General features: G+C 43.7%; 1 protein-coding gene across 1 annotated transcript; it reads left to right on the top strand.

Annotated features, from left to right (window-relative positions):
* Nucleotides 1-805: 805 nt before the first annotated feature.
* LOC123962495 (protein fantom-like) lies at nt 806-13,615 on the top strand. The gene is made up of 9 exons (XM_046038652.1): nt 806-1,071; nt 1,869-1,958; nt 2,808-2,864; nt 3,266-3,401; nt 4,631-4,728; nt 9,748-9,934; nt 10,815-10,899; nt 11,509-11,645; nt 12,575-13,615. The coding sequence occupies exons 1-9, from the start codon at nt 922-924 to the stop codon at nt 12,715-12,717; spliced, it is 1,083 nt and encodes a 360-aa protein (XP_045894608.1). The 5' UTR covers nt 806-921; the 3' UTR covers nt 12,718-13,615.
* Nucleotides 13,616-14,006: the final 391 nt, after the last annotated feature.

The following is a 14,006-nucleotide window of genomic DNA, read 5'->3' as shown; positions in this document are numbered from 1 at the left end:
TACATTTACATTTATTCATTTAGATTAATCAGCAGCTATTTGATAATGTGCTGCTTTTCTTGTTATAGTAAGTTAAATATGTTGGCTGGAGACAGCACGACATTTGAAGAAGTCATCTTGGAGTCTGGGATTGATCAGTTTTTTTGATGTCTTATGGACCAAACCTTGATGAGATTAACGGAGACAATAATTGGCAGATTAATCAACAAATAGTTACAATCGCTCTGCTCGCACCCAAGGCCACGTCCACTAACTTCCAAGGCCATCGTGTCCAACAGCTCCCTCTGTGTTTCTAAGCAAAATGCTAAAATGTCTGGCCGTTAATACGCCCACGTCTGTTTGTGTGAGACGGTGACGTTAATGCTGTGTTACACTGAGATGCTGACGAACTGTGATAAGACGTCTGCTGTGAAAGAAACGACAGATGTTCGAGCCACAGAAAGTCAAACCAAATCTTATTTCTGTCTCTGACTTTATATAGACGTGATGGATTGACCTAACTGCCGTAATTCACCTTCTCTGCTGTTCATAATAGTCGGGAATACATGACGAAACAGCTGAATGTGGCTCCATTTCACTGGTTTTTAATGCTGCACTCACAAACTGAAGAATCTCTGGATCTGTCTTCTCATAACGAGGACAGAGACTCATCTCTGAGAATCTGACCCAGAGGTTAAGGACTTTCTCACTCATAAGAAAACTGAACTGAACTCTGCAGACTCATCGTCGGCTCGGTGTGAATATTTTATTATTGAGGCCCTGTCTAGTCTTTGTCTCCTCCTTCTTTCAGTGTTTTGTTCCATTTCTCTTGTTTGTCCTTCAGGTGCGTTTGAGCTGACCGATCCCTCTGGACTCCCCGCCGGCCATATTACAGTGGCGCTGCAGTGGAAGTCCCCTTACCTCCCTCCACCAGGCTGCGTCATGTCTGCGGAGGAGCCAGAGTTCATCCCAAAAGAGAAGTTAACGGCTGAGCCAAAGCAGGAACAGCACAGTGTGGAGGAAGAGGAGGAAGCCAAAGACCTTTTCCATCTCTCCTCCTCTCTGCCTGAGGTCGCAGCCGTCAGCTCTAAGGTCAGAATACCCACAGAGTTACGTCCGTGCAATTCCTTATTCAAAGTGCACAGTAGTGTTGTAGTCAAGACCGAGTTTATCGAGACTGAGACGAGACCGAGACTTTCAGGAAACGAGATCATAGGTACTTTTCACATTGATCTAAAAAATCCACATTCCCGTTAAAACACCCACATACAGACACCTAGAGCTGAAACCAACATCTTTATCCAGCACTCCTTTTCCAAGCTTAGCCAACCATCGTGGGGACAGTCGTTAACGGAGGTGGTGATGTCACGGTGGATAAGACACATGCCTGTGGTGTGAGAGACTCGGGTTCAATCCTCCACTGTGTCCCTGGGCGAGACACTTAACCCCTCGTTGCTCCAGAGGCGTGCGACCTCTGACATGTATAGCAGCTGTAAGTCGCTTTGGATAAAAGCGTCAGCTAAATGAATGAATGTAACGGGAACAAAACATTTTTAATTAGGGTTATTGGTTGGATTTGAAGCAGTACGTTTTACATCCAATCAAAGTTTGGATGTTAACAAATAAATTAGACGATGCAAAAGCAATTTATTGATATTCCCAAAGTTATGGTCTTGAAATAAAGTCCTCAGTGTCCGAGACAAGGCAGAGTACAAATATGACTCGACCAAGACCATCAAAAAGTGCTCTACTACACTAATGCACAGTTTTAATATGTTGGCATCTGAAATTACCTGTAAAGGTGCATTCCTGCAAACTATATTCCTTAATCTGAATGTTTTACATTTACTCATTTGTGTTTACAATCAGTGATGTGTTCTCACCATCAGGCACCGCTGCCAAAGCTCAGACAGAAGACAAAAGAGGGAATGATGGCCAAAAAGGTCACGTTTGTAGATCCCACAGCTGCGAATGACCAGGTGAGATTGTGCCTCATGCATGTCTTACTTTCTGTGTTTCTAAAAGAGCAGAACCAGACCGAAGGCCAGTTTATACTTCTGTGTCGAATCTACGCCGTAGCCTTCCCAAAAAAAATGTAACTACACATCATGCCGACGCAGATCACAAGAACTGTGATTGGTTGGTTTGGTGGCGTCGCATTTCCTCCAAACAGGAAGTGCTGAAATCAGTTTTACTAGTGTCCAAACAAGACATTTACCCGTTAACTTACATTGTGAAAGAAGCAGCGGTGAAAACAATCTTTTGAGCATCACAACCCACGCGCCTCGTTTAACTTTCAGAATTTGATCCATTCTGTCCAATAACATTCGGAAGATTTAGAAAGCCGCACGCTTATCGTTTTACCCCCATTCAAGTTAGCGGAGGGTTAATAGGAAGTTGGCCGGCTCAGTAGGGGGAAGTCATCACAGTGGAACACAGAAACCTCATCGCTAACTAGCATTTTGACAGTGTAACTGCAGAGCGACGCAGACACCAAGGCGTAAGTCTAAATGCTCACATATGAAGAATGAAGAGTCCCTCTCTAAACAGCCGGACTTCACCCCCTGCTGTGAGGAGACAGAAACGACCACATTGCTACAAGCAGAACTGTGTATAAGTTTTGACAGCGTTACCAGATATTACTGCAGAATCTACATCCGGGAACACAAAATGACCACGTGCTGAATGGAAACGGCGTGCGTGTTTTTATTCATTTTAAAGAACCTTCGTACAGAGGCTTTAACCTGAGACTGAGGAACCTGCAGTAGGTATGAGTGGAAATCATTTTCAACCAGAAAAATCGGTTTTAATGTTTGTGTTCTTGTCAGGTCGAGGACAAGACCTCTCCAGGTCCCAGAGAGACGGCGTCCTCACCTGTCGTACAGGTAAACTTATAGTCAAACCAGATATCTGTAACTGCAAATAAGATTCTTCACCTCACCTGTAAATAATAACATGAACAGCTTTCTGTGGACACTCTCTTTCAGGTGGGATTAGAGGATTGATAATGAAAGACGTGGAGCCACTTAAAATAAATGTGAATTAGAGAAATAGGAGTTTCGGCAGCGTGTTGATCAAATGTAGGCTGTAACTCTACATCAGGGGAAACCGCACAAAAGGAAACAAGACAGAAACAAGAAGCCCAGAATAATTTTTACTCATCAAATCCAAAGTCACTCAGCTGTCTGACTGCACTGATTAAAGTCTGTGCCAAATAAACAGTTGTTTTTCTTTTAATTACAGCTGATCCATCAGTGATCACACACTGAGTATTTTGTATTTGCAGGTTGCGTCAGAAGCGACTCCTCAGTGCGCCGCGGAGGAAGAGGAAGAAGAGTCTCACTTCTCTGAAGGACAGCTGCTGCCAACAAGCTCTCAGTCCTGCTCCGACGACTCTGAGATCTCTGAGGAAATCACAGAAGGTGAGGAAGTATTGATCGTGATCTGAACAAACGTGGGACTGTCCTGCGCTCAAATCCTTCTGGATGTAGGCTGTCAGCGTTGTTGGGTTAATACATGTTTCCTCCTGAGTGGGTGGTGATGGAGCAGTGGATAAGACACATGCCTTTGATGTGAGAAACCCGGGTTTAATTCCCCACTGTGACCCATTCACCATTGTATCCCTGAGCAAGACGCTTAACCCTCGTTGCTCCAGAGGCGTGCGACCTCTGACATGTAGAGCAATTGTAAGTCGCTTTGGAGAAAAGCGTCAGATAAATGTAAATGAATGTTATGCTGTTGTTGTCTTCTGGGAGGCGCTACAGAGCCCCGAGAACACACAGTGCTTCTTTCCAAGAGCCGTCACTGAGTTAAAAAACACCTTCCTTTCCTTCTACCACCCCCACTGCCATATGTGCTATTAGATCTTACTAGTATTTATCGCTGCTCTTACTACGAATGTATTGTCAGTTGTAGATCTCGTGCTGTATTTGATGCTTGAGATAAGGAAATTTGTTTTGGACTCTGTCCGTTCTGCAGCTTTACAAGACAACACAAAATACAGACATAAAGCATCTCACAGCACACATTCTCATGCTTTGTTGATGCTTGTATGTTAACATTACATGAGTAAATGTAATGAACTGGACCACCACCTGTTTATCAATCATAGAGGTCACACTTGAGACATTATGTGCAGTACGTCAAATATAAATATATATTGTATTACCATATTTATTTATTTATGTACATTTGTATGCAATTCTTTTACTTTAAAGAAAATAAAGGTTAGTAAACAAAAAGAAGAAGAGTAACTGAAATGTTTTTCAGCTGTTTGTTGGTCTTCTGGTTCACACTTGTTATATTTTGCTTCACACTGTGGACACAAAACAGTGTTTTTAACTCTCGCAGCCTGCCGGTGTTCTGAGCCCTGCGCTCTGTCTTTAAGGTGCTAATGTTTTATTTTGTGTTTGTTTGCTTTCTAACAATGCTTCCTGAGCAGAACAGACATTAATATTGAATTTGGCTGCCAATAATCTTTAGAGCGGGCTTCATAAATGTTAATGACGGCCCTCGGAGACACGGCCTACTCAACATGTCAACATTGTGATGCTGCAACTTTATATTTCCTTCTTAAAGAACACACCATTGTTTAACTCACTCCTGTTGTTGTTTTTTCCTCCCCTCCTGCTCGCCGTCCGGACCCGTGCAGATGTTGAGGAGGCTCCAGCGGCCAAAGAGGATCAGAGTGAATCGACTCAGTCCGACAGCGATGACTGCATTGTTCATGGACCGGCCACGGGGAGGAAGGTCAGTGAGTCCATTTACCTTGCGCAGATCTGAGGGTATAGTCGCTGTGCAGGGAGTACACGGGGAGGACTGTTGCATCCTGGGAGCGCACAGCGGAGCTGATCTCCAGCTCTGGAAAACTCAGCTGCACTCGTGTTTTGACTGTGGAGAGATTTGTGAAGGTGTTTTGTTTTTGTTGTGGTTCAGTTCGATTTTATTCTGTGTATGTTGTTTCTGTCTGTTTGTTAACACGTCCAGCTGAAGCCCGGCGTTATACAGGAGACGGACAAACAAGCAATTATTTTCATTATTGATGAACCTGCCAATTATTATTAGAACGTTAGAAATAGATAAAAAATGTTTTATTTATCGGCCCAAAAGTAAGTAATTTAAATTTAATTTACCACACTGGCAGGAAGCCGGCATGTTTTCACATTAGAGAAGCTTAAAGGAGAGCGTCTTTGTTTTTAAATTTAGATTAGTGAACTAATTGGAGATTTATTAAATGAATTCAGTGAGAAGACATAAGACGAGCATTTGTTTAAGAAGTGCCAACCATGACCACATTCATACTCTGGGGTGGTGCTGGGGTTATTATCTATACAGTACATGTCCTTCGGTTTTATAGGGGGGCCGCCGTTTACGTTTACATTTATTTAGAATCGTTCATGAGCGAGAGACCTGACTACCGGGCGACATGACCTCCAGGCTACAACGTGACGTAACAGACATTTTCATCATGTCATCGTGATAACTAGTAGGGGTGTGCATCAGACTCACTCAGTTGATATTTTCCACACGCTTTCACGCCACTCACCAATTTCCTCACACAGTGAAAAACTAATAACTGAATCATCTCCGCCCAGCTGATGCGACACCAGCTTACGCCGGGACAGTAATCGAGTGAACCCACTCTCGCGCTTTGAGTCCTGACAGTTGTGACGACGAGGGGTAACGCAGCTGGTAGAGTTTTGAAATATAAACATTTAAAAGCTGAAGAGCAGCCTTGCTCTGTTCGGGACTGTGAGCTGCACTTTATCAGAGCCGCTGAAGTGAACATTAGTGGTGAGATTTCTGCCTGATCACAAGTGTTTCAGTTAGGTTCCAAACGGTCTAAAAGTGAAACTACCAGCGGAGCAATAACGTAATGCACAGCAGAGTCTAGGGTCGGAAGACTTTTAAAATATCATGTATTCTCATTAAATGATGATGTCAGTCTTGTTCTATATTTTTCTGACGTTAGGAAGATTATAATTTTCTCTGGACGTGTCAGAGAACACAGAGATATGTGGGAGAGATTCTGAACGTGCAGAAATTTTGAACATAAGCAGAAAAGCGTCTGAAACACAGGAGCTATTAAAGTCCAGGAGTTTATTACTGAAGTAAAATTAATTCATTTATCATCGAGGTGAAAAGGAGCCACATTTAAAAAGGTTACTTCCCCAAACAGAGACACAAAGAGGAGGGAAGACTGAATCATGACTCAGCAGGGATGCTTTCTTAATTTCAATGATTTTATTATGCATACAAAAATAGTAATATGTAAAAAAAATATGATAAGTCAATATGGTGATTACATGGGATTATAGATAACAAAGATACAAGAAATGAAGGTGGAGTTGAGTTAATTAGTTAAGGAGAGATACTGTATATCCTCCTTGTCAGGATCTGGAAACCTGGTGATATCCCAGGAATCCTAGAGCTACTCGAATTGGTTTATTTTACAAGTATTTTACAATTAGCCTATTCCAAAACCTTATAGAGATGTAACTGACCAGGTTTGCCAAAGACATTTTCACTCCGCCTTCAGGAATAATGTCTAAAGGGCGACTCCTTTTCCGTTCCCAACATAACCCCCACCAAACTAAAGCCACGCAAACCACATGGCCAACTGGTGACTGCTTCACTGCTGAAACCTACAGTCCCCTCCTAAAGTATTGGAACAGTGAGGCCACTTCCTTTGTTTTTGTTGTTCACTGAAGACATTTGGGTTTAAGATCAAAAGATGAGACAAGAGTTCAGAATTTCTAGATGTGTTAAACAACTCAAGACATACCTTTGTATTAGACCACAGCCTTCATAGGTGAGCAAAAGCAAAGGAACAAATCATCTTAAAGTAAATAACATTTAATATTTGGTGGCGTAACCCTTACTTGCAATAACTGCCTCAAGCCTGCGACCCATCGACATCACCAAACTGTTGGTCGGTTGGCTTGTTGTCCTGCTGCATGATAAACTTCCTCCCCATTAGTTTCAGTGCATTTCTCTGTAAACACTTCTGACTTCATTCTGCTGCGACCATCATCAGTTCCATCATCAATAAATATTAATGAGCCTGTTCCAGAAGCAGCCATGCAGCCCAGGCCGTGACATCACCTCCACCGTGCTTCACAGATGAGCTTGTACGCTCTGGATCATCAGCAGTTCCTTTCTTTCTCCACACTTTGGCCTTTCCATCACTTTGCTACAGATTAATCTTGGTCTCATCCGTCCATCAGATTGTGTTCCAGGACTTTTGCGGCTCATCTCTGTACCGCTTTGCAAATTTCACTCTGGCCTTGTGATTCTTGCTGCTGATGAGTGGTTTGCATCTTGTGGTGCGGCCTCTATATTTCTGCTCTCTGAGTCTTCTTCCAACAGTGGATTGTGATACCTTCACCCTGCACTGTGGAGGTCACTGGTGATGTCACTTCCTGATGTTTTGGGGGTTTTCTTCACAGCTCTCACCATATTTCTGTCATCAACTACTGTAGATTTCCTTGGCCGACCTGTTGGACGTCTGTTGCTCAGTGCACCAGTAGTTTCTTTTTCAGGACGTTCCTAATTGTTGTGCTTGCTGTGCACAATGTTTGTCCAATGGCTCTGGTCGATTTTCTCAGCTTGACGATGGCTTGCTTTTCTCCCACAGACAGCTCTCTGGTCTTCATGTTGCTTTATCCTCTTTAACAGGAAATGCAGTCTTTATAGGTTTGAACCAAGGATGAAAACTTAGACTAGTCATGTAGAGCTATTAATGTTTGGACAATCAGCCTAAAAGGCAACCAGAAACATCAACAAATCAGTCAGTCGCATGTTCCAATAGTTGTGCTCACTTGAAAAATGGGTGGGTTCAAATAAAGGGTGGTTTGTAATACCAGGAAATGAGAGCTGAAATTCTGAACTCTTGTCTCATCTTTTGATCTGAAACCCAAATGTCTTCAGTGAACAACAAAAACAAAGGTAGTGGCCTTTCAGTTTTTCTCTGTGTCTATGTAAGATCATAAAAACGTTCCCTGCTTTCTTCTTCATGTAGCCTGTTTCTTGCCAAACAGGTGTACCTTAGATAGTATGCTTTTTGGCAGTAAACGTGTAGACAGCTGAAAGTCTTTCCACTGTATTTGTTTCCAGATGTCAAATGGTACTCTGCGACTTGATTTAATTTACTAGTCAAACAAGGTGTGCCCCAAGGCCCTGTGCTTGGACCCCTCCTTTTCACCATTACCATGCTTCCCTTGGCCAGATAATCCACTGCCACGGTCTCAGCTTCCACTGTTATGCTGATGACACACAACTGTATATCAGCACCAAACCATCCACTCCGCTTCCCCCTCTGTCACTTGTTAACTGTCTGAATGAAATAAAAACCTGGATGTCATCTCACCTACTCAAACTAAACAGCAGCAAAACGGAGGTAATGGTGGTGCCTCCCAAGCCGCTGCTCCTGAGGGTAGCTGATCTACTCCTCAAAGTGGATGGCTGCTCCATCTCCCCATCCCAAGAAGTCCGCAACCTTGGTGTCATTTTGGACTCCACCCTCTCATTCCAGTCACATGTCAAACTCATTACCAAATCTGCCTTCTACCACCTCAAAAACATCTCCAGACTTCGACCTTGACTCTCAGACTCACTCTTCCATGCCGTCATCACTTCCCGCTTGGACTACTGCAATGGTGTCCTGTACCAGCAAGGTCCTGGACAGGCTGCGATATGTCCAGAACTCAGCTGTGAGGCCTGCTCTCTGTCCCCCACACCAGACTTCGGACTTTTGGGGACAGAGCCTTCAGCATCGCAGCACCCACCCTCTGGAACTCATCCCCACAGAGCTGGACACTTTCAAAAACCTCCTATAAAACCCACCTCTTCACAAAGGCATTCAATCCGGAATGACTTTTTGTTGTTCTGTCTCTGTAATTATGTGTAAAGCACCCTTGGTTCCCGTGAAAGAGGCTATAAAAATATAAAGGATGATTATTTTATTGTTTATTGTTACTTTTACATAGGTTTCCTCCTCAATATTACATGAGAAACGTTGATCTACAGGAGAAACAGATCTGAAGGCAAGTCAGGTTTATTTGTATAGCACATTTCGACAACAAGATCATTCAAAGTGCTTTACATAAAATAAAAAAAGTAACAGGGAAATACAGAGTTAAAGAGAAAATAAAAATCACCCTTTTCCACCTCTTCTAGCTGCTGTAACAGGACCGTTAAAGTTACAGTGCAGTGTAAGTTATCAATCTAAAAGAAATGGAGAAATGAAATTGGAACTAAAAACAGTAAAACTCACAGTAAAGTGTACGATATTGATCTACAGCTTTAAATTTGATTTAATTAAAGGCAGAGGTAAAGTCTTAATTGATGATTTATAAGAACTGCCAGTTTTAGCAGACCTGCAGGTTTCTGGGAAAAACTGACCTGCTCCCAGATGACCTGAGAGGTCCGGATGGTTCATAACGAAGCAGAAGATCAGAAATGTATTGTGGTCCTAAACCATTCAGTGCTTTATAAACCAACAGCAGGATTTCAAAACCAGTTCTCTGGCAGACAGGAAGTCAGTGTAAAGACTTCGTGAGGACTCGAGCAGCAGCGTTCTGTCTGATGGATTTTATAGGGAGGCCTGTAAAGACACCGTTCCAGTAGTCGACTCAACAGAATGACTGAGGGCTGCTCTGCATTTTATTCAATGGTCATTCGAAGGTCACAGAAGTAGCTGAACAGCGGTTTCTCCACAGCATGGCGTGCTATAACTGAACTAACCCGTGTCCCTGTGCTGCTCCTCAGACCTCCGAGCGAGTGCGGGTGGAAATTCTGTCCCTGAGCTTGAGGCCGGAGTCTCGGGTGGCGAGGGACGGCAGCGTGGTGCGTCTGTTTGTGGAGTACTCCCTCCTGGATCTGCCCACGGAGGAAACCCCGCTGTCTCTACCCAAACCCCCCCGGGGCAAGAGCATCAACTTCAACTACAGCAAAGGTAAGGACCTGCACACGGCGAGGGTGTAAAGTTTTGTGAAAATCCCAACAATTTTGTTTTTTAAATCACACTGACAACCGGGGAACCTGAACTGGAGTTTCTGAGCTGTATCATTTGGAACAGGACGGATTAATGCTGTTTTCTTTGGCTTTAATATCACGTTAGAAGAAAATTAACTGACTGTGTGGTTGAGAACGATCTCCATCCACAGCAGCGTTTTAGCTGCGTATCAGAATTGATCTCCGTCTGTATTGAAATGTCTGAAAAGGCACATCACGTGACCGTTCACGTACACTGAGCATGTGCGTGCCGGTGTAAACAGGAAGCCGGTTGTCTATTCCGCAGCTGCAGAAGAAACTGAGGGGAACACGGGAGGAAAAAGAGGCTGTGGCGGACATTAAAGACATGACAGAAAATAAGGGAAAGCTTTATAGGTGCGATTTATGTCCACGCTGGCCCAATATGGCTCCAATCCCGGCTCCCTTTTCTCTCCTCTGGCTGGTCGGCTGCTCATGAATCCAAAAACCCCGTCTTCCTTTTCCAATGACTGTATTTCTGTCAGAGGAAACATGAGTTTCAGGAATAAAGCCGGAAACAACAGATGAAAAACAAAAAGCGTAGTGAAGCCAAGAGGAGCGAACAAGACTTTTAGTTTTAAACTCCTCTTTCCTCATCTGGTCGTTCTGTAAGAGCTTCTCTCCGAGAGCAGAACATGGTAACAACACGGAGCTGGGACTCTGCAGACACCTGATCCTCACTGGGCTGCTGGCACACGTCTGAACACAAACAGTTTCATGGTGAAATATTAATTAACATTATGATCCTGAGAAGCAGAACTCGTTGTTTTCTGTGTTCTAAGTGTTTGTGGTTCTGCCCTCAGTCGTTCCCGTGGACGCAGAGAACAACGGCGCGAGGCGGCGGCTGCTGAGGGGAGTCCTGCAGGGCAGAAACCCCGACATGGAGAGGTGGGTGGAGAACACAGCGTTGTTGTTTTTCCTCGTGGAGACAGCCGGAGACAGACGTTCTGGTGGGATTCAGAGGTGATCTCAGAACCGCAGCTGGAAATCACCTCTAATGAATTCTACCAGTTTGTAAATGTTTACTGAGCTGAGACAATGAAATTTTATTATATGTTGTTGTTGATGTTATTATATGAACTGTCACTATCTCGTCATGCAGTTTTATTTGGCTCTGAGATTTCTGCCTCCACGTGACACCTTAAACATAAATGCAATTTATATTTATTAAAAAAATATTACTATTCAAAACTTCAGAGTAACTCAACATTTCTCAAGTCAAAATAAGTCTTCAAAGGGGGCATGCTAGCTCATCGCTAGTGCTCGCCTCCCAGCGTCCCGTGTACGAAAGGCTAGGACCTTGCCGCAGCGACCCGGGTTCGAGTCCGACCCGCTGTCCTTTCCTGCAAGTCGTCCCCTCTCTCTCTCCCACATTTCCTGTCTCTGTTGAGCCGTCCTGTCATGAATAACGGTTGAAAAGGCCTAAAAAATTCATTAGTAAGTGATTATTGACAGTATTAATAAAGATTACTGATGATAAATGTGGTTGTTGGGCAGAATCCGGTTCACGGTGGTGAGCGAACCTCCGGAGGAAGAGGAGCAGGAGAGGGAGTGCGAGGACGTGGGAGTGGCCTACCTCAGGATCCCCGAAATCCTGGAGACGCAACAAGACCTGACCGAGACCAGCCTGAAGGGTCAGCGCACACACACACACACACACACACACACACACACACACACACACACACACGTTTCTTCCCCTATTTCCCCTATATGACTTGTCAATCATAGATAATCCCGCCCTGAAACATACTCTGGTTTGTGGTCTATTTTAAAATAAATGGGACCATAATTTACTAAATGAACATCATGCTGTGTTGAAGAAGACTTGAAACCAGCGACTGAGACCATAAACTCATCAGGAAAGTGTTTACTGAGGGAATAAATCAGCTGACAAGTAGAAATAACGGCAAAATGTTTCTAACAGAGCTGGAAGAGTCGCCCCCTGCTGGCCGTTTTATAGAATGCAGGTTTCAGGGACTTCCGCGTTCACCCCATTTAAAAGGCTGAGTCCTCGCCTCTCATCTCCCCTCCCTGTCCAATAAAATTATATTTAAAAACAACAACAATTATTTTGATATAATTTTCCTCAATATCAAAATAATAAATGTTTTAATAAATGTTAAATTTTATTTATTTTAATCAAGATAAAAACAAATCATTACTTTAATTTTTCTACTAAGATATTAATTTTGTTGAGGAAAAGCGACAGATTTTACTTGTGCATATTTGTTGAAATGATCTGCCTCAGATTTGTGAAGTGATCCACTGTTTGGCATCAAGAGTTTATTTTGACCTGAAAGAAAATTTTAAAACCACATTAACTTTCAGTCAGGAGCAGAAATCAGCCTTTAAACCTGAAAGAAATAATGATTTGACATTTATCCTGATAATTATAGATTCCAAAAGATTTTATCAAGAGACCTATTTTCAGCCTTAGCCTGAACACTAACACCACGTCTTAACCCTCTAACAGTGTCTCAACTCGTGGGGTCAGATGCTGAGGTCACGAGTCCGATATAAAAGCCTTAAACACACCCGGTGTCTGTGTGTGTGTCTACAGTGTTTGATGTGGAGGACAGCAGCGAGGTGGTCGGCAGTCTGACTGTGACTGTGGAGGGTCTGGAGGCTCTGCGGGCCATCATGGAGGACCAGGACCAGGACCAGGAGCGAACCCCCGTCTCCTCTCTGCTTCAGTCAGCATGAGGCAGCGTCTCCGACAGGGCGGGACGACTCGCTGCTCAGAGAACGGGGTTTATGTTGAGGTGTTTGGTGGATATCAAACATGTGGTCACTGAACAGCGGTTTCTCTGCTCAGGAAGAACAGATCGTGTTATTTTGCAGGTCAAAACAAATGTCGGTTAAACACCGAGCTAAACTTGGTGGAAACACGTCTCGTCTGTCTGTCCTCCATTTTAGTTTCTGACCAGATATCTGCAGAACTTAAAGACATAGCCATCTGACGGTGAACACTAAATATCAGCATGTTAGCATTCAGCTGAAAGCTCAGCTGTGTGGAAGTCGCCTCAAAGAGGATCTGTTTCACTTTGACATTCAGATTGAACCCAGTTTTCACCACATGCATGCTCAGGATGAGGCGGAGCTTCTGTCCCTGTCATGTCGGCAGATAAACAGGCAGCGCGTGGACGTCTCAATAACACCTGAAGATGAAGTGTAGCTGCCTGTTAGAGAGGACTGTACTGTACTACAGATCTTATTTAATGTTACCGTGTCCTCACATCTATTATGAAGTCAGCTGTTACAATGCTCTGTTTTTGAACGTGAAAATAATATTTGCCTTTTGTACTGTGTTGAAGCACTGCAGTTATTTAATGGACTTGGGGTTTTATTTTCGGCAGGAGGGATTTGTTAGTGAGTCTTCAGCTGCTGATGTTTCCTGCAGTTTCAGGTCTGAGCTCCCCGTCTCTGGCAGGTCAGCAGCAGTTTGATTTAATTTTGGGTGTAAGAGAGTCTCAGCGCACCTGCAGAATAATTTTTGCAGTGTTGTCTATAGGAGGGAAAGAAGTCTCACAAGCGTGCCTTATATTTGAGATTTCCTGTATGATGTTTTGTATTGTGCTCTAATAAAGAGTGTTTTTCTGTATATGTGGGGGGCACCTTTTATTTAGCTTCATAAACAGGATGAAAGAAGAACCGAGTCTTGTGTTGGAACTGTGTTATTTATTAAAATGTGCTTCAGCTGAACGGACAGGTAGTCTGAACTGTGTGTCCAGAGCGTCTGGCAACGGACGACACACGTGTTTATAGGAACGTTAGGCTGCTGGACACCACGGGATGAGGAAACGTGAACAGGTTCAGGCGGTTCGATGTGCCTGAGCTTTAGATATCGGCACAATACAAGAACCTCACAGTCTGATATCTGGCTGTTCACAGGAACTTGTGGCTAGACACATCTGGCACCTGGACACCAACAGCTGCACCTCCAGCTGCCAGACAGACTCCTGAAGTTTGCAGACGACGCCGCCCTCATTGGG

This window comes from Micropterus dolomieu, linkage group LG22, assembly GCF_021292245.1.
Source record: "Micropterus dolomieu isolate WLL.071019.BEF.003 ecotype Adirondacks linkage group LG22, ASM2129224v1, whole genome shotgun sequence".
Lineage (NCBI taxonomy): Eukaryota > Metazoa > Chordata > Actinopteri > Centrarchiformes > Centrarchidae > Micropterus > Micropterus dolomieu.
The sequence above is the reverse complement of the archived record's forward strand: the minus strand, read 5'-3'. Positions and strand labels throughout refer to the sequence as shown.